At 34.4% G+C, this 19,657-nt stretch overlaps 1 protein-coding gene across 1 annotated transcript in view; it reads right to left on the bottom strand.

Annotated features, from left to right (window-relative positions):
• The window catches only part of LOC150086309 (protein DENND6B), a 116,688-nt gene that overhangs the window by 52,471 nt on the left and 44,560 nt on the right, over window positions 1–19,657 (bottom strand). Inside the window, exons 7-11 of the mRNA XM_090373825.1 lie at window positions 16,487–16,549; window positions 12,844–12,896; window positions 10,048–10,108; window positions 9,236–9,297; window positions 6,799–6,894 (exon numbers count right to left, since the gene is read on the bottom strand). Of these exons, the coding sequence (XP_090229951.1) occupies window positions 6,799–6,894; window positions 9,236–9,297; window positions 10,048–10,108; window positions 12,844–12,896; window positions 16,487–16,549 (335 nt within the window). The remainder of the gene's footprint in view (window positions 1–6,798; window positions 6,895–9,235; window positions 9,298–10,047; window positions 10,109–12,843; window positions 12,897–16,486; window positions 16,550–19,657) is intronic.

Raw genomic sequence — 19,657 nt, 5'->3', positions numbered from 1 at the left:
ATAAAGAGGTTCCTTATTACAGGTTTGAATAAAAAATTATTTTAAGTTTTGCAGTTTTCAGTAAATGAACAGTAATTACCTTTTGTGATATCAAAATAATAGAAACCGCAAGTATTGAGATAATTTAATGTTGAGAATTTGAGTTTTACACTAAAGGTATATAAAATTAAAATGGGAATTCATTTTCTGATTTAATGAATTAACTTTTTAAAAGCTAAAATAACAGCCATGGAAGAACAAAATACTACCTTTTTGCTAAATTGAGAAACTACGAATACTTAGATGAGCAACAGGGCAGCTAAGAGTTTGGTAGAAAATCAAGTCCCTGGAACTTTCCATAATGAAATAGTGGAATACATGAAAAATAAAGAAGAGAGTTCACAGAATATGTCCAAGGAAATACAGCTATACAAAACATAATAAATTAGAATGTACAGAAAACCAATATAATAGAAACAAGTAAAGCATAAATAACCATATCATTATAGAAAAGGATCATAAACAACCAGCTGAAGGACACTATGGTATAGAGGCTTTAAGACTGGAAGCAATATCATCTGGTAACAAGCAAATTAAAGATGTAATTGGTGCCAAAAATAAGCAGTATGAAATAAAAATAATAATAAAAAAAACAAACCCATTTCTCTAAAGTTAAATGGTATTCATAATGTGAATATGAGTTTACATGAAGAAAGGCAAAAACTTAAGAAAACTTTAGCAGAGGCTATAGAAAAGTTTGCAAAAAAGAGGCAGCTAGGGACCAAGTCTACAAAGACAAGAAATTCAGAATACCCCAGGAAGTTACAGGTAGTTAAGAGAAAAAAGACAAAAAAAAAAAAGTTTAATGGATCCTTATTTGAATATAAAGAAAAGTGCAGGAGGACTCATATGTGTGAAAGAGGCTAAAGAAAAATCTTGGGCGAATTTTGAAAAAGATACAGAAAACAAACACCAGGAAGGTGAGAAAATGTTTTGGCCTTTATTTAAAAATCTCAGAACAGGTGTCAAAACCATAACTAAGATAGTAAAAAATTATAACAAAATTAAAACAGGGCAGAAATAGTTTAGATATATGGAGTAAATTCTTTGACTTACTAAAAAAAGGAACTGAAGACATCACTGAAGAAGGGAAAGATTGAAATGAGAAAAATTTTGGATACATGGATACAATCTCTATTAGTAATGTAGAAAGGTTACAGAAAAGTCAAGTAGAAAGGCAGCAAATGTATATAAGATATGAAATACTAAAAGGTGGAGGAAAACAGTATCACAATAGTTACAATCACATTATCCAGAGGTTGGTTTTTTAAGGATAAATACCAGAAGAATGGACCATAGTATTAATGTACCAGTATATAAAAAGGGAAATAAAACAATGTAAAAATTGCAGAAGAATTTCATTCTACAGTACAAGGTAAAATCTATGCAAGTATCTCAGAGAAGAGCTAGAAGAAATGCTCAATGTAATCTCGGTATCCTTTGGTTGGTCAAAAAATATGTCACACTTGATTTGTTATTACTATAGAAAAGTAATGGCTACATAACAAGAAACCTAATGAATTGATTAAGTTTGAATGACACTAATTAAACTATTTGATTTGTTTAATTGGACTTTACCACGTAAAGAGTACCACATAAAGCAAGTTAAAATTCCACACAATAGAACTGTTTAATAATTAGTGATGTTTCCAGATTCCTTACCAGATCTGTCATCAAGCCTAATCAAGAAAGAATTGATGACTGTTCCTAACTTTACAGTGTAGATGACTGTAAACCTAGGAACAGCCACCAAATCTTTACTCATAAGACCCGATGACAGGATTCAATATGGAATCCAGAAACATTGCAATTATTAAATAGTTCTATCATGTGGGAGTTTAAATTACCTCACGTAATACTTTTCATACAATAAAATTCACCTAAACAAATCAAGTTGTTTAATTAGTATCATTCACATTTAATTCATTATGAATAACCACATTACATTGAGCTGAATGATGCAAAGAAGTGAACATTTTACTGCACAGCCAAAAATAAATAATATAATAAAAATTCAATTAAAACAGAATGTTTATACTATTCCCATTCCCATAGGACAATAATTATCCAATTGTGCTTTAAACTTAGACTTACTGCTTTCACCATGCTGAGAGGCAATTTATTTCAATGTTCAACAACCTGCTGTCCATAGGTGAACCTTGTGTTATTCCCTGAGATTTTATTCTAATGTTTTACCTATGAGGGAGAATGAACCATCCTCATTCATTTTACTTAATCTCTTCAGTGCCTTATACATTGCAATTAGATCTCCCCCTAGACATCTGGTTGTCAAACTTTGCAGTCCACACCTTCTAAGCCATTCTTCATATGTGCATTGCTTTCCATTCGTCACCAATCTGGTCAACACCTCTCTTAACCCTTTCCAGAAGTTATGCCCTTTTTAGGTGTGGTCTTCAGACCTGAATACAATATACAAAATCCAGTCCAACCATCACTTTGTAAAGGGAGGGTAATGATGTCCTTCACCCTACTAGTAAAGGGGCCTTATAAATCAAAGACAAGGAACATGTGCCTTCCTAGCTGCCCATTTACACTGCATGGAAAAATTTCATGGCAGATTGAATCATAACCCCTAAGTCTTTTTCATCTTTAACCACTTTTAGCTCCTCTTCTCTCATCTCCTCCTCTTAGCTTATGTGACTTCACGATTTCTGTTCCCCAAATGCATAACTTTACATTTAGAAGCATTAAATTGGTGGATAACTTAGGATTTGTTTATCTTGAAAAGCATACAATAAAGAACCCAGAAGCCTGCTCCCTCAATTTAAGAAAGTCTATTAAGGAAAATAAAAAGTTTGTGGAAAAATGGCAAATCTGTAGTGAAGATTTGACATACACATTTGGAAAGTGGTTTAGGGTCAAACTACTTGTCAAGCTTTGCAGTCCACACCTTGTAAGCCATTCTTCATATGTGCATTGCTTTCGATTTGTCACCGATCTGGTCACCCCTCTCTGAACCCTCTGGGGTGAGGCAAGGCTGCTGCACCTTACTGCCCCTTCTTTTCACAATTTCTCATGGGCCATTTAATAAAAGAATGTAAGTTACCGACCAAGTTTGGTATGGGAGATGTAAAAATTGGGTTTTACATCTCCCATACCAAAAACTCTTTAGAATGTGGTGCTGCATCCCATGGATCTTTACAACAATAGTGAAGAGCTGGCTTCCCAGCTTCTTCTACCTAAATCTTTCCTCACACTGATTGGATGATCTATTCCTCTGCATAACTTTGTTTCTTGATTTTAAATGGGCAGCAAGTGTGGGGGGGGAAGACAAAATGATTTTACCCTCTGGAACTGGTTTAAAATTAGGAATAGACTGTCCAATCACGACGAGGAAAGCCATCAGGCAGAAGGCACTAGGCCACTCCTTGTCACAGAGACACATGATATGCAGCACCATATTCTAAATATTAACTAAAAATTGGATCATTTTTATGTGAAGATGATATTCAGCTGTTAAACAATAGCTTACAAGATCTTCCAGAATCTCTGAACAAATCATATAAAGGCTGTAGACAGCCTGGCATGAAAATTAGTTAAACACAAAAGTTAAAAATGGGCAGAGACAAGGGAAATTTAGAGTGTAGATTTAATCAAAAACAGGAAAAAATTGGTAATGGTAATTTTAAATATCAAGAAACAGTCTTTAATGAAGATAGTAGATTAGACATAGAAATAAACAATAGAATAAGTAAAGCAGTAAGTATATGATGCCAATTAAAATTGTCTGGAACAAAAGAGAAATTAACAAAAAAAAAAGACAAAATTACCTGTTTATGATTCAGTTTCTAAGCTTATTTTAACCTATGGAGCTGAGAGCTGGGTACAAATAAAAGAATTAATCAAAAAATTATAACCTTCAGAAATGAGAGTTTAAGAAAAATAAATGGAACTAACAGATGGCAATCCATATTAAAAATGAGGTAATAAAAAAAATTCTGGGGTAAATTCTTTGGATATTTATTACCTTTGTTTGGTAACAAATATCCAAACAAAGGCAAGTCAAGAAAACTTAAGCCAGTATGAATATGTAGAAAGGATGGAAGTAGGCAGATTAAAAAAATATTTGAAACAAAAACGAAGGCAAACAGGTCTAGAGGTAGACAAAGAGGAACTGAATAATGGGGGAAGAGGTGGGGGGTAAGCAACATTACAAGAAATAAGGCTTATTCTGGCTATGACTAAATATCTAACAAAGAAAGAGCATAGCATGGAAGAAACTAGTGGATAGAAGATATGTTGTTTGGTTTTTTTTTTTAGGAGCATTAACAACTAAGGCCACACTGCTCCGGGAATATGCAGTGGTCATTCCCTGACCTTTCTGCATCCTCAGTATTTGGTGGTGACAGGCTCGAACCCTGGTCTAATCAAGAAGCGTGTGCTACGCACTGTTGCTCCTTCCCACCTGGCTACGGAGGCGCCGATAGAAGATCTGCAGCGTTTAGAAGGTTTGGTCTGTACTAACACAAACAGCTAGTATAACAGATCTGGATGATGGCAATAATAATGAGGGTAAACACAGCTACAAGTATTTCCTTATCAAAGTTTACTTTCTTTCCTTACTTTTCATCTGCTAGGTCAACTGTACAATAATAAAATAGAACAGTACAGCTATCAGTAACCATATTGTGGTTTCAGAGAATGAATTAGTTCTCAGTAGATCACAAATTCAGGTTGGAACATAATTGTCTAGTAAACTATATAATGAGGCATTGTTATTCACTTCACTAGACAATTATATCCTACCCTGTATAAATTCCAATTAGCATGAAATCACATTGTAAACCAACTACAAATCTGTTAAAACCAACTGTTTAGTTTTAGCCAAGAAATATAAAAATAGTAATGTTAAAGCACCTAATAAAGTCAAAATAATTTGTTGAAAGAACATTCCGATTAATTTTATCTATTACCATGATAGCTTTCCACACGCGTGCGCGGTACATAGAGAGGACAAGCATATTTGAAAAAAAAAAAATCACATTATTTGATCATTAATAAAGTTTTATTTCTAGCTTGTTAAATATTATCTGATATAGCCAATTTTTTTCAGTATATTCCTGATGTAAACAAATGGGAGCATGCAGTCATCTTAGCTGAGCTAAACCTCAGCTACTGCAATGGAATAACTGCATTCTTCAGTTATTCCAGCATATAAGATGATTGCTTTCATGGTCAAAAACAACTCCCACTTGTTTATATCAATAATAAACTAAAAAGAAATAACTTTATTGTTATCACATGCTTCAAACTAACGTATAACACTATCTTAAGAGTGCCTTTCAAATGATTAAAGCTTGTTCAAAAACACACTGGGTGAATACTTTATTATGGAAACACCTGCTTAATAGCAAGTAGTTCCTCCCTATTTAGTCCTCAGAACAGCCTGGATTCCTCATGTTATGGACCTAATAAGGTGCCAAAAGCATGTCACAGAGATGATGAACCATGCTGAGTCCCTGCAGTTGTTGCAAATTGAATGGTTATGGATCTCTACCCTGAAGAGTTTGTTCCACCTCAACTCACATGTACTCAATTGGACTGAGATATGTTTACTGGAAAGGCCATTGCAGCAGACTGAATTCACTCTCATGTTTCTGAAACCAGCTCTGCATAATTCTGGGCGCCTCCTTAGCCAGGTGGGAAGGAACAGCAGTGCGTAGCACATGCTTCCTGATTAGACCGGGGTTTGAGCCCGTGAGCACCAAATACGGAGGATGCGGAAAGGTCAGGGAATAACCACCGCATATCCCCAGAGCAATATGGCCTTAGTTGCTAATGCTCCTAAAAACCAAAAACAGCATAATTCTGATCTTGTGACATGATACAAAATCCCTCTCAAAGATGGATATACATCAGCCACGAAGAGATATTCCTGGTTAGAAACAATTTCTAGATAACCTGGATTATCCAAATATTGCTCCACTGGTATCAAGGAGCTCAATGTGTGCACCATGAAAACACTCTCCACACCATTAAAACCACCACCACCAGCCTACACTGCTGCAGGACAGTTCCATAGATTCGTGCTGGTTTCACCAAATTCTGGTTCTCCCATCAGTGTGAAACAGCAGGAACTGGGATTTGTTCCAGGCAACATTTTAAAAATTCTTCGCTATCCAGTGTTAGTGTTCCAAAGAATGTTGTAATCATACCTTCTTATTTTTTTCTGACAAGAATAGAATCTGGTTTGGTTGTTGCTGCAATAACCCATCTGATACAAGGTATAACGAAATTTTAAATTTTGAAATGCCTCTTTTGCCACTGGGTTGGGTGTTATTTTACTGATTGTAGTCTTTCTGCTTCCCTGCACAAATTCTATCAGCCTCTGTTGGCCTCTTGCATCAACAAACTGTTTCCAACCACAGGATTGCCATTGGCTGGATGTTATTTGATTACTAGACATGAAAATTCAATAGGGTTGCAGTTTACAAGATATTGATATATATACAACATTGATGCATCCGGCACCTACCAGCATTTCAACAATCAGCCATTTAAATCTTTTATCTCACACTGAACTGCACATCTACAGTAACTCTACAGTATCTGCCAGCCTAATTTATATTACATGGTGAAAACATTTGATGCTGTTACTGAAGGGGCACTCTAATGAATGGGATAGGTGTACCTAATAAAGAAGCCAATATATATCACTAAGAAGTTATTAAATGGATATCAATAAGGATTAAAAAGACAAAAAAAAAAAAAAAAAAGGATAAAAGGAAAGTAACTCACGGTGCTTGGACTCTGGTTGTATATTCCTTAAATTCACTATCATGAACAGTAAAAAAAGGTCTATAATCACAGCAGTACTTCAAAGGCCAAATCATGCTGAAGGGAAAATGCAAACAAGTTAAATTAAAGCCCACAATAGAGATTATAATACATGTATAAATCAACTGGCTAATATATTGTATAAACAGATATGGGGCAAAATTGTAGAAAAGTGCAACAATCTAGCCTGCAACAGTAACTATGGTGGTAATGTATTAATTTTTCATATACCTGACTTTTATTGCATTTTGGGTTATTTTTTTATTTATTTATTTATTATTATTATTATTTTTTGTGGTTGTTGTTTCACAGTATCATCATCATCATCAGCCATTTTCAATCCACTGCACACTGTTATTTCACAGTATAGTGATTATAATTTACTGATTTTTGACAAACAGCATTTGGGGCAGATTGTACACCAGAGGTAAAAAAAAAATAATATATATATATATATATGAAACTGTGTTAACTTCGGCAAGGAAGTCCCAGACTTTTGCTAAACCAAAAAATAAATTAATTTAACAAATAAACTACTTGTATTTCCCAGCTCATATTTGTTTCTAACCAATTAAATTTAGCAAAAGACACTTTACCACATGAAGTATATACAAAGAGAATTCAATGCAGGTTGATACTGGACTAAATTATAGAAAAATTAAAAAAAAAAAAAAAAAATGTATAATTAGGATTTAATTATGAAAGTTTTGAACTAGCTATTACTTCAGAAACTATAACCACCCAACTAGAGAGAATTCACTTAGGAGAATTTTTACACTTAAATGTTAAAACAAACATTTAAGCCACAAAGGTCTAATTAAAAAACTGAATTTTAATGAGAAAACTTGCTAAGATGAAGTTTATAGAAACATAATACTAAAAATTATCAATTATCCATAATATTGATTATATGCCATGAAATATATTGAGATCTTCATAATAACTAATAAATATATTAAATTAGATAAAAAAATGTATGTACTTCCTAAGAGTATCACTTGATCATAGAAGAGACCTAACCTGAGGAACACTAGCAATAAGAGAGAAAATGAGAGGAAAAGGATAAGACATCCTGAATATCCGATAATACTGAAGAGGAATTGTCAAATGGAAACAAATGCAGGTAGAGAGGTAAACAAATGATGTAACTATCTAAATTTAGAACTGCACAGAAGGCAATGGAGTCAAATAACCTGAGAAAACTATAAGTAAAATCCAAAAAAAATACAATTCTGATTTTACCAAAAACCTGGGAATAAATAATTATAATTTGAACTGAAGTTTCAAATAAATACAGTCTAAAAACATAAGAATACAAAGGAAACTTAAACCCATAATACTATTTCTGAAGACATGATACAGAAATGGTCATAACTTTAAATTACCAAATTAAGGCTGAATAAAATAAACAAAAGTTTGTATTTTATATGCCATTGGTGTTTATTCACTAATTGGCATGAAGAAACCTCTGATCTGCTTCTTAGGGTTACAGGTGTGGCTGAGAATTTTCTAGTCTATGATTTCTTCAGGGATGGTGACCAATTTCACTGTAATTTGCAGATTCTCAAAGCCTTCCACAGAGGAAGGTTTTGAGAATTTGCAACTAAGTCGGGGATGGTCTTTTAAGATTTCCTGTTGATTTTGGTTTTTGACATGATTTTAGCTCTGAATAGACTAAAGAACTGTTTGTTGATCAGTACTCCTTGGTTTCTTTGAATGCATGCCTGCAGTCAGCCTGGTCAGTGCAGAAGAGAACACAAACTTTTAAAAAAATAAAAATGTGACCAAGAGATTGGAAGACTAGATCTGATTTATTGACTATTTATTGGAAAATCAAGTTAAAACGAGAATAATTAATATTTAAAGGAATTTATGTTTTTTTTTTTTGTTTTGTTTGTTGTTGGCACATCAGCTTCTGTGGCCATAACGCACCTTCCAAAGTTTTTGCATTTTATTCTGATCCAAGCCTGAGGTGGGATTCGAACCGCGACCTTTGGGTTGCCAAGCAGGCACTTTACCCACCTGGCTAGCCCGGTCAGCAAAGAATTTATGTATTAATATTCAGAAAAATATTTTAGAATACATTTATGCACTAATTTATGTATTACTATTTAAAAGAATTTATTAATTTTAATTTTTAAAAAACTCTATCTCATCAATAAAATTACACCACAGAGCCTGTCCCTAAACTGATCCTAGGGGGCTCATGCTTTCACGTAAAAACAATGAAAATATTTCTTTAACATTTCAATGAAACAAAATATCTTGGCATTTAGTTAAAAATTAAAGGCAACTAGTATGCAAGAAAAATTTTTAAATTTAAGTTCCATTTAATAAAACACAACAATATTTAGAATAAGTAATTTTTAAGAACCAAGAATTTTTAATTGCCACTTACCTTACTAATGCTTGAACAACTTCTGAACAGACAGTAGGGGTTGAGGACATAACAACAATTGGCTATAAAATAATACAGAAATATAAAGTTTCTGAATGATATGACACAGATGAAGAATACTTGTAAAAAGAAATATATTAACACACTATCAGCAACAAATATAATGCTTTATTAAACATGCCCAAATTTCCCTTCAGTTGTCAGAATGTAATCAGAATGCCATTTCTCTAAGCTATATGGCATCAGGAGGAAAAGTCCAGAGAAGTAGCGCACAAAGAATCGGGTCCTTCATCGTGACAACGTGCTGGCACACACATCTCTTGGCCATGGCACAGTTTTTAGCATCCATCAACATTACAATCGTTCCCCACCCTTTGACTTCCTCTTCCCAAGAATGGAAATCAAGCTGAAAGGTCAAAGATTTGACAGTGTAGAGGATATCCAAACCGAATCACAGGCAGTGCTGAACACTATGATGGAGGGCTTTCAGGGCGCATTCAAATTATGGAAGAAGCACTGGGATCAGTGTTTATGCTCTCAAGGGGACTACTTCGAAGGTGACAGTGGCGAATAAGACACGGGTGAGTCTAATTTATTTTATAAACACATTTCGGGAACTTTTGGGTAGCACCTCGTATATCTATTATTTACTGAAGAAACAGATTTACAAATATCTTAAAAATAAATGCATTTAATAAAATAAAATAGTTTCTGTTACTAATGCTCTGAGGTATTTCTTTAAAAATATATCTTATATAGCTATTTCAAGTCAAATGTCATCTTTAATAAACTGAAAGAGAAAAAAATCTCACCTCATTTGTAACTACTAGTTCCCACAATAACTGCACATGAGAAAGGACAGGCAAAAAGCATCTGAAAAGATAGATAAATAAAGAAAAATGAAAAGAAGAAGAAATACATCCAGTAACACACTTACCAGCAAGTAAATTTATTGAAAATCATTTGAAACAATTAGCATATAGGAACACTGTTGTATCAGTATCTTTGGTATGATTGTTAAAGGATATATTTTTAACAGAGGTAGGAATCGTGATCTTCCATTCACTTGAATTTTATTATTTTAATAATTATTGCATTTATATACATGCACATAAAAAATAATAAAATTAACATTTCTCATATTATTTTAGACATGAAAATAATTACAAATAAAGCCTCCCAAAAGAGAGATACAAAAATGGTAAGTATGATTATTATTTACCTGAAATGATATTGCAGTCATGGTTGTAGTGAAGAGGAAATTTATCAGAGAACTTGATGATACTAAGTTCATATTGGAGAGAAGGGATAGACCCCTCAGATGTCATCAAAGGCTTTTGAATATAAGCTGTAAATAAAAACTCAAGGTCTCTAAATCAAGATCTCAAGGTCTCTAAATTAAGATCTTAAGCCAGTCCTTGAAAGTTAATCTATCACAGCATTAATATCCTTCTTGTATTAGACCCAGCATCTGGCTTTGTACAGTTTTTGTTTCGGAAACTTCTTCAACAGTAATACCAGAATTGCAGTCTTCTAGGAGGCTTATTAAAAACAAATTAATTTGACATCATTATAATATTCTGTATAATTAATTAATAAATCCTTAGTTTTTGCAGTATTGATGGTATGTTTTTAATAAGTTGTATTATTGTAACACCCATCTAATGATTTATGACATCACTGAAAGATGAAATTAACAAGTAACCTACATAAATTTCAATCTCATGCTTGGTCTAGACTCCACCCTCTTCCAAAGCTCTCATAAAGACAATAGATACTATCAGACTTCCTACAATTATAACATGCAGTTCACCATCTCCCACACTTGACATGCTGTAAGTAGTGTATTCCATTTATCTAGACACATTATGAACATCACTGTTGATGTTTAGTTTTCTTTAACCCTTTCACATATAAGTTTAATGCATGTGCATGGGTCCCTGATAGTGAATTTTCAATAGTAGAGGGGTTTTTAAATATTTAAAAAACTGCTTTTAAATATTTTTTTCTCATATTTACCTAATTCTCCAATATTATATAGTGAAATTATTGCCAAATAAATCAAATCAGAAATTTTTTAAAATTTGTAAAAAAAAAAACCCTTTTGGTTATTATCACTTTACTATTTTACTGCATTAATATTCTCTGTGTCTATTTATTTTTTATTTAATAAAAGTTCATCAATTTTTAAATCTGAATTACAGATAATTTTAGCTTTTGTATATCTAAATTGAACAGCAACAGCCAACAGGCATGATTTCTTCCTCTTCTGAAGCACCTTAGTTGCATTTCCTAAGATACAAAAAAGCAGGTGATTTTTGGGACCTTAGCAATAGCAACCACAGCCATGAGGGTTTAGCATATACGTTTTTGAGTTGTTGTGGTTCTAGTCCACTAAATAAAGTAATGTGTTCTTGTATTCTCTCTCTCTCTCTCTCTCTCTCTCTCTCTCTCTCTCTCTCTCTCTCTCTCTCTCTCTCTCTCTCTCTTGTAACCCCTCTGACCCTATGTGGCTGACCAAGAGTATAAACAGAAAATTTATTTATTTATATTTCTCTATCTCTATTGTGTATTCTTCATAGAGACATGTGCAGGGGAAAGTGATAAATTAATCTTTCTGTACAGTAAACAATTTATAATAATATATACACATGAGGATACATATGTATATTTACAAATTAAAAACAAGCAAATTATTTTGAAAGTCCTAAACATATGTTTATTTTACACAGAATTATAAGTTTTGCATTAAAGAGTATGATAAGCTCTACGTATTCAGTTCTTATGCATCATTAGTAGTAGTAGTAGTGGCATGTGAGGCAAGAAAGCAAATGTATGAGCTTATGCAGAATCAGCCAAAAAAAAAAAAAAATCACACCATTCCCTCCAAATGCCTGTCCAGTTCCTCCTTAAATTTATTCAACCTATCAACTTCCACGACAGATGGAAGTTTGTTCCAGCAATTAACCACCCGCTGACTAAAGATTAGTCGTAAAGTTTATTGAAGCTAATTAAAATCATACAACTCTATGGGATAGAGTTGAAATAGTTTAGGAAGAATCCTTTAAAATTCTGCACAAACATTCATGTATGCATGACTGAGTTTGAACTCCAACTGGATAGGAGGAGATCTAGTTAATCTAAAGTGAGGTTAATCTAAAGGTTGCATGGTTTCTCATCCAAGAACCTCTGGTTTTCATCCTGTGAAACAGGCAAACTGATCACCGAATGCATACAATTTACAAATATACTATAGTGATCTCTCAGTCTCATAGTCTTAGCAGCCTTGGTATTCAATATATAAAAAAAAAAAAAAAAACACAAATGAAGCATCTATTTGGAAATATTAATAATTTCCCATTCTTTATGAAGTGATAAACCCCATGTAAACGACTTTTCCTCCTCTTTCACAAAGCACATTTTCTCTAGCTAAATGGCATGTCATTGCATTATTAAATAGTGCTTCTGTCTTAATGTAACAAGTTTGTTTATTTAATAACTTGATTTAATAAATTTTATATCCCTCAGAAACTACATCAGAAAAGCATTAGTAAGTATTGAAGTTTGTGTGATCTGATTTAATAAGCAAAATTTAAGATACAACTTACTTGAACATATCAATTTCATGTACGGAAGGAAGAATGAGATTCTGTACATCAGGCTGCAAAAATAAACACTTACTTTAGTGTCAAAGAGGCTTAAGAGGAGGAGAGAAAATATTTAAAATTGCTAATTAATTATCCTAACTACAAATTTAGGCAGTCACATAGTTTACTCAATTTCTGCATAATTATTTCATAATTCTGATTAATTCTTTCATTTGTCTTGTGATAAAGACAAATGAAAATAAATATTCATATCATTTAGGAAAGGAGTAAGTTTAGTACCTATAAATACAGTAGAATGTCATAAATCTGGAAAAAGTTCAAGAAAAAAAAGGTTCTTTCACAAATCAATGTGAAATTAACCTAGATGGAGATACCACTACTGGTATCTCAATATATAAAACTTTCTTTGTACATGAATGCATACACAAAATATTTATTCAGTTTGTCACCAACTTGAACAGGGATTATTAATAGTTATACCAATCATATCAAGTAGACCAATGTGGTTAATCCCTCTCCTTGTAGTGTTGACATTAGCAAAGAATTCTTTGCTACTTTTTGCCCCTTTATGTTCTTAGCTAAAGCTTTAGCATAAACTTCTAGCATGAATAATTATTAAAACTTGATTGCAAAATAGTTTATACTTAATTTAGGCTTCAGTGACCCCTGATAATTTGTACATCAACCTTATGCATTTTTCTTCTTTGCAACTAGTTTCAGTTCATCTGATATCCAATCAGGTCTAAACCATGAACAATATCTCTTGGTTGGTATAAAAAGCTTAGTAGTCTTGAAAATTACACCCAAAAACTTTTAATTTAGCATTTGAAAATGACATCAGTTGGTCCTACTTAAAAGAATTTAAAACTAAACATGCTGGTACAGAAAACAGTCAGTAGTAAATCCAGAAATCTTCTGCTGTGTGAGTGACCTGTAGCTGCCAGTCAAAATCTGAAAATTTAAAATCCCCATGATAAGACATTTTGATTTACTTTTCCAATTTATTTATTTTTCTTATCATAGTCATTTGGCCTATAATGCACCCTTACTCTCACTTTTGTTTTCCCAATACTTATGTCATACTAAACTGACTCAACATTAAGAATTATTAATATGTATAATTAACCAGTACTTATAAAATCTGACTCAACATTACACTACCAAGCCATGTTAATTGTGTGTACTGACCTAGAGTCTATACTTCTTAGCAAATAAGCATGATTCCTTCCCTCCCCTCTTTCTGTCCTATATATTCTTTAAAACCACCATATTAAAGTTCTGCATTCCCTACATCAAGTGGCACCAGGTTCTGGTGTCTCTATGTCTGCATTTGACCTTAACAAATGCTTCAAATTCATCAAATTTACTTACTATGCTCCTAAAGTTAGCATTATACAATGCAAGTATATGCATGCCCGTTTTTGCTCTATGCAAGTATATGCATCCCTGTTTTTGCTCTTAGTAACTCAGGCTGTTATAACAATTTCACAGATTTCCCTGAACTACAAATAATTGTTCCCTATTATACATGGCAATATTTTCAAGCATTTTTATGAACTTCTTTTGTCAACAACATGCATCTTATTGAACTTTATTCTCATTATTCTATTAATGAACCATACTGTTCAAACTTCTTTATTAACTTTGAACTTTTGATCTCTCTCTGGATATTTTCTGCAACCAAATCTTACTTTAAACTCATGCTGCATTATAACAAAGCTGTCAATATGATAAAATCTTTTTCACAAAAAAATATGCTATTCAGTAGTACATACCATCTTGTTTACAGAATGTTCCTGCCAGTATGCATTACTAAACAGTAAAAAAAAAAAAAAAAAAATTATATATAATGACAAACTCATCAATTCCAGCAAAAAAAAAAAAAGACATTTAAACTTGATCATCATTCCTTGATGAACCTGTACCTGTAATAATAGTTAAAGAGAACCCACAAGGAGAGGTCAAAATGTGGCAGCCCCACTGAAATTAGTGTCAGCTTATATTTAAAATTAAACTCATCCTGACAATTGCAATCCAACATTATAATACATAAATATATATAAATAAAATATTTTATTTTATTCAAGATGACAAATGTTAGAAATATAAAATAAGTCATTACTAATACATTGCAGCTTTAAGTAGTAAAAGCAATCTTAGTAAAAGTTATTGGAAGTGATTAATACACAGAAGAATAACTTGTTGCTATTTAAATATTAATTGTACACATTTCAGTAAGGAATCTAATAACTTAATGAATGAAAGTTCTTAAACATGCCATAAGTAAATCCTATCGATATACTAAAAGACTGATAGAATTTAAAGTTAAGCATTATGCCCTTAACTTATACTAAGGTTGCTGTTTCCACAAATGGTAAACAGCGTCCACTTGTAAATGCAGTATATATAGCACTTATACAGGAATCTGCATTCCTAATGCATCATATTCGTGAATAATGTTTCATGCTATACTTTAAGACCATGCAAAACACTGTATCTATACAGTGTCCCAAAAAGGTGTAACCAATTTTAAATGTTTGTAGCAAATGTAATTTTAATGATAGAAACACAAAACCTGCACTAAATGTGAGAAAAACAGTTGAAGTTTTTACTGACATTCAACATGTGCACCACTTGTCACACGAAAAAAAGGTGTAACCAATTTTAAATGAGCAATACAAACATGTTGGAGAAAATGGAACAAGATGAACGTGTAATGACACGGATTTGTTTCACGGACAAGTGCATGTTTCATGTTTTGGGAAAGGTGAATAAGCAGATTGGCAGAATTTGGGGGACTGAAAACCCACACTGCATGCAGGAGTATCAGCGAGATAGCCCAAAGGTGAATGTGTGGTGTGGCATCATGGCTGATTGTGTTATTGGACCCTTTTTCTTCCAAGAAGCGACTGTATGAGCGGATAATTACCAGGACATGCTTGAGCTTTATGTGTATCCTCAATTGGATGAACTGCCAAACAGGGTTATTTTCCACAGGATGGAGTGCCACCACATTGGGCTTTGAGTGTGAGGAGGTCTCTTGATGACAAGTTTCCTGGCCGTTGGATTTGGCGTGATGGTCCCATTGCGTGGCCACCACGTTCACCAGATTTACCCCCTTGTGATTTCTTCTTATGGGGATTCATCAAAGACAGTCTACAATACCCCTGTTGCAGACATCGCAGACTTAAAGCTCAGGATTACAAATGCAATTACCATGATTAAGTGTGACATCCTTGAAAAAACATGGGATGAACTTTATTACCGATTAGATATTGTTCGTGTGACAAGTGGTGCACATGTTGAATGTCAGTAAAAACCTTTCTCACATTTAGTGCAGGTTTTGTGTTTCTATCATTAAAATTACATTTGTTACAAACATTTAAAACTGGTTACACCTTTTTGGGACACCCTATACTATCCATATAAATGCTCGTATTGCATCAGTTATGTTATTAAACATTACATAGCTCTAAAGCAGAAAAAAGAGAGAGAGAGAGAGAGATTACAATAATACTCTCATTTCTATGTTCACATGCAGTTTTATAGATTTAAAAAAAAAAAAAAAAAAATGATCAAAGCAAATAGAATTTCCTCACACATCTACTACTTAAAACTCTAATAATAAATGTGTTTACTTTACCTGAACTATGGGCAAATCACTTAAAGATCCATTTAGTTTGTCTGCTCTGCTAGGTATCCACACCTGAAGAACAAATTCAAAATGATTAACCAAATTAAATTAACATTTTTTTTGCCACATGCAAATTTGCTGCTAACTGCAACAAATTATGTGTGTTAAACACTGCTGATACAATCAAGCTGTAATTTAATAAACTACACAATAAAAAAAGGAAATTAAATTAACCAGCAAGAGCCAATACTGACACAGAGAACCACAAATGCAAAAACACGTGCAACGGCAGCCACAATGATGCAAGAATTCCAATTCCATACTCAATACAAATCCTTAAAGCAAATACAGACACTCATTCCAAGATGAAAAATAACATAGACAAAAATTTGGGGGGAATCACTGTAACCAATAAAAGAGAATGGGCCTGTGGCACTGGTTTCCATGGTTTAGAAGAGAATACAGCAGGGCCAGTAGAAGCAGTAACTAACTAAATTCAATAAGTTTTAATACAACGAGTAGCTTTCGGAGTAACGAACTCCTTCAGCAAGTACATACAGAAATGCAAACATGATATAAATCATTAGAAATGGAAAAGCACGTATATCAGCACGAGTGATCGGTCATTCACTAGGCCAGATCAGGCGATTGTCGTTGGTGCACAGTGTGCATATGGGATTGCTGTCAGCGTTTTGTCATGTTTCAATACTACTGACTCCAAAATTGGGTGTAGTCTTGTACCTCTACTGCGATTTAAAACTTTGTGACAGCTGGAAATATTTAGGGACTCTAATCACAGGCGATGACAGTAGTGTCGAGATTGATCGATCACCTCACTATCGCACATGGGGGTTGAAGTCATGATGAGTTGAACAAAAATGTTCTGCGATTGCAGTATGTTCAGAATCACCCAGGCGGATGGATCTGTCATGTTCCCTGAAGTGGTCTTAAAGACGTCTGGAGCTTTCCCCTACACAGCAGCTGCCACAATCGTGGCAGGTAATCCGGTATACAATAACTCTGCGTAAAGGGGAGCAATGGGCGTTTTTAATCTCGAGACCAGAGGTCGTAGACTGCCAGGAAGTTGTATGCATTTCATGTGGTACTCATGCAGGATCTCAGAAATCTGGTCTGAGGTGTCCAGGTAATATGGAATATAAGCAGTAGGTACACTGTCGCGAGGAGACAAGGGCCTCGGATGAGTTGCAAGCTTTTGTGCTTGTAGTAAGCACCTTTCTAACATGGGCTGGGTATCCACAATTGGTGAGGTCAGCTTTTGCTCTAGAAACCTCAGTGCACCTGGCTTCCTCTGAGCTGAAATGGCTCCAAGCTCAAGAAAGCAGAGTGTGTCATGCTGTTTAGATGACAAGGGGCATGGGCTGACCATGTAGTTCCTGAATTGCCCAGAGCACATTGGTTTCCGGTACACTGAGGTTTCCAGATGAGAGCCCACTCGTCTCACCAAAACATCTAGGAAAGGAAGTGTCCCGTTCTCTTCCAATTCCAAAGTGAACTGTATGAAGGGCGATAGGGAGTTGAGGTAGTCTAACAGTGGCACATCTGAACCTTGGGGATGACGGTGAAAATATTGCTGATCCGGAATTGGCACCAGCAGGTTCAGGAATATGTGTTCCTCTAACTCCTCCATTGCAATGTTGGCAATGACAGAGCTGACAGGGGTACCCATAGCCTAACCATATATCTGTTTGTAGAGAGAACTGCCAAATGTGATGACACTGCTTGACAAACACAGGTTAAGAAAGACAACACCATCGTCATCCTTCTGCAGACAAGGGACACCGCACGGTTGTATTGGATCATTCAGAATATTTGAACAAGTCTCTCACCCTCCTGCTTGACCATAATGTCTACGAACCTGTACATGACCCAACCCATCAAGGTCTTGGGGCGACTAAGAGTCAAAGGTTAAAAAGTTGGTTTATGAGTGGTTCAAATTGAGGAAGATCTCAACATCGACCCATTGGCAGTTGCATGCTATGGGCTGCCAGCTCCAGCAATTTTACGGCCTGCAAATACTCCTGCAATTTTGTCACCCTTTTTAGAAACTGGCTGGATATGAGCAAATTTCCAAGCAGAAGGAAAAACACCTTTCGAATAAGAAAGTGAAAAAAGCGGCAAAGAATAGGAGTAAGTTCAGGAGCACAGGTTTTGAGAACAAGTGGAGAAATACCATCAGGACCTGGAGCAATCTTAGCATAAAGATTCATCAAAATTGTTCTGACATCCTTTTGATGGAAGACCACAGGAGGCATTGAATGGAGCTTGTTTGGAATGGTGGGAGATGTTTTATCAAGATCATTAATACATGAGTTGGAAGAAAATGGGATTCTAGCAGGTCAGCTTTATCCTTGGCTGAAGTGACAAGTCACTCTGTCATCTGGTTTTGACAGAGGTGGGGGCAGAGATGGGCAAAAGTTGTGGCAAAAGACCAGAATGCTTGGCTACCATTAGGGCAAGAAGCAAGTTTTCTACTCTTAGCCTGTTCAAAATCTAGTTTGCACTGATTAACAACTGCTTTACAATTGTTGCGAGCTTTGAGGTAGATAGAAAATGAAACTGAAGAATTGGAAACAAGCCAATTACAATATGCAACATTCTTTTCTTGAACAGCCTTAGCACATTTATTGGAAAACGAAGGTTTAGATAAATGATGAAATTTTAAAGTGGAGTGTGGAATAAATCTTGTAGGATTCCATTCCTACAAGAATAATTTCACTGACACGATCTGAGCAAACGTTGACATCAGACGTTTTGAAACAGTAATCCAACCAAGGAAAAGAAGAAAAGAAATCTTGTAGGCCATCCCATTTTGCATCCTTGTAATGCCAAACAATATGAGGTTGGGAAAAGCCATGAGATAAAGGCTCCATTGGAGAAGAGACAATCACCAAGCTGTGATCTGAGGTTCCTGAAGGAGCACTCACGTTAGCCGTGTACTTAGAAGGGTTGTTTGTGAGAAAAAGATCAAGCATGTTGGCTGTATGGTTAGGACTTCTGGTATTCTGGTAGGTAAATGAACAATCTGTGCAAAGTCATTAGTAATTGCAAAAGCCTCAGCATCTCGACCAGCTGGGTTGGTGCGACTAGAAAACAGAAGCCAGCTGGAGTTGTGAACATTAAAATCACCAAGGAAAATTACCTCACTGTTAGGAAAGTTGG

Source organism: Mastigoproctus giganteus, chromosome 5 (assembly GCF_048544385.1).
Source record: "Mastigoproctus giganteus isolate SK-2022 chromosome 5, ASM4854438v1, whole genome shotgun sequence".
In the NCBI taxonomy this organism is placed as follows: Eukaryota; Metazoa; Arthropoda; class Arachnida; order Uropygi; family Thelyphonidae; genus Mastigoproctus; species Mastigoproctus giganteus.
This window is presented reverse-complemented; position numbering and strand designations above follow the sequence as displayed.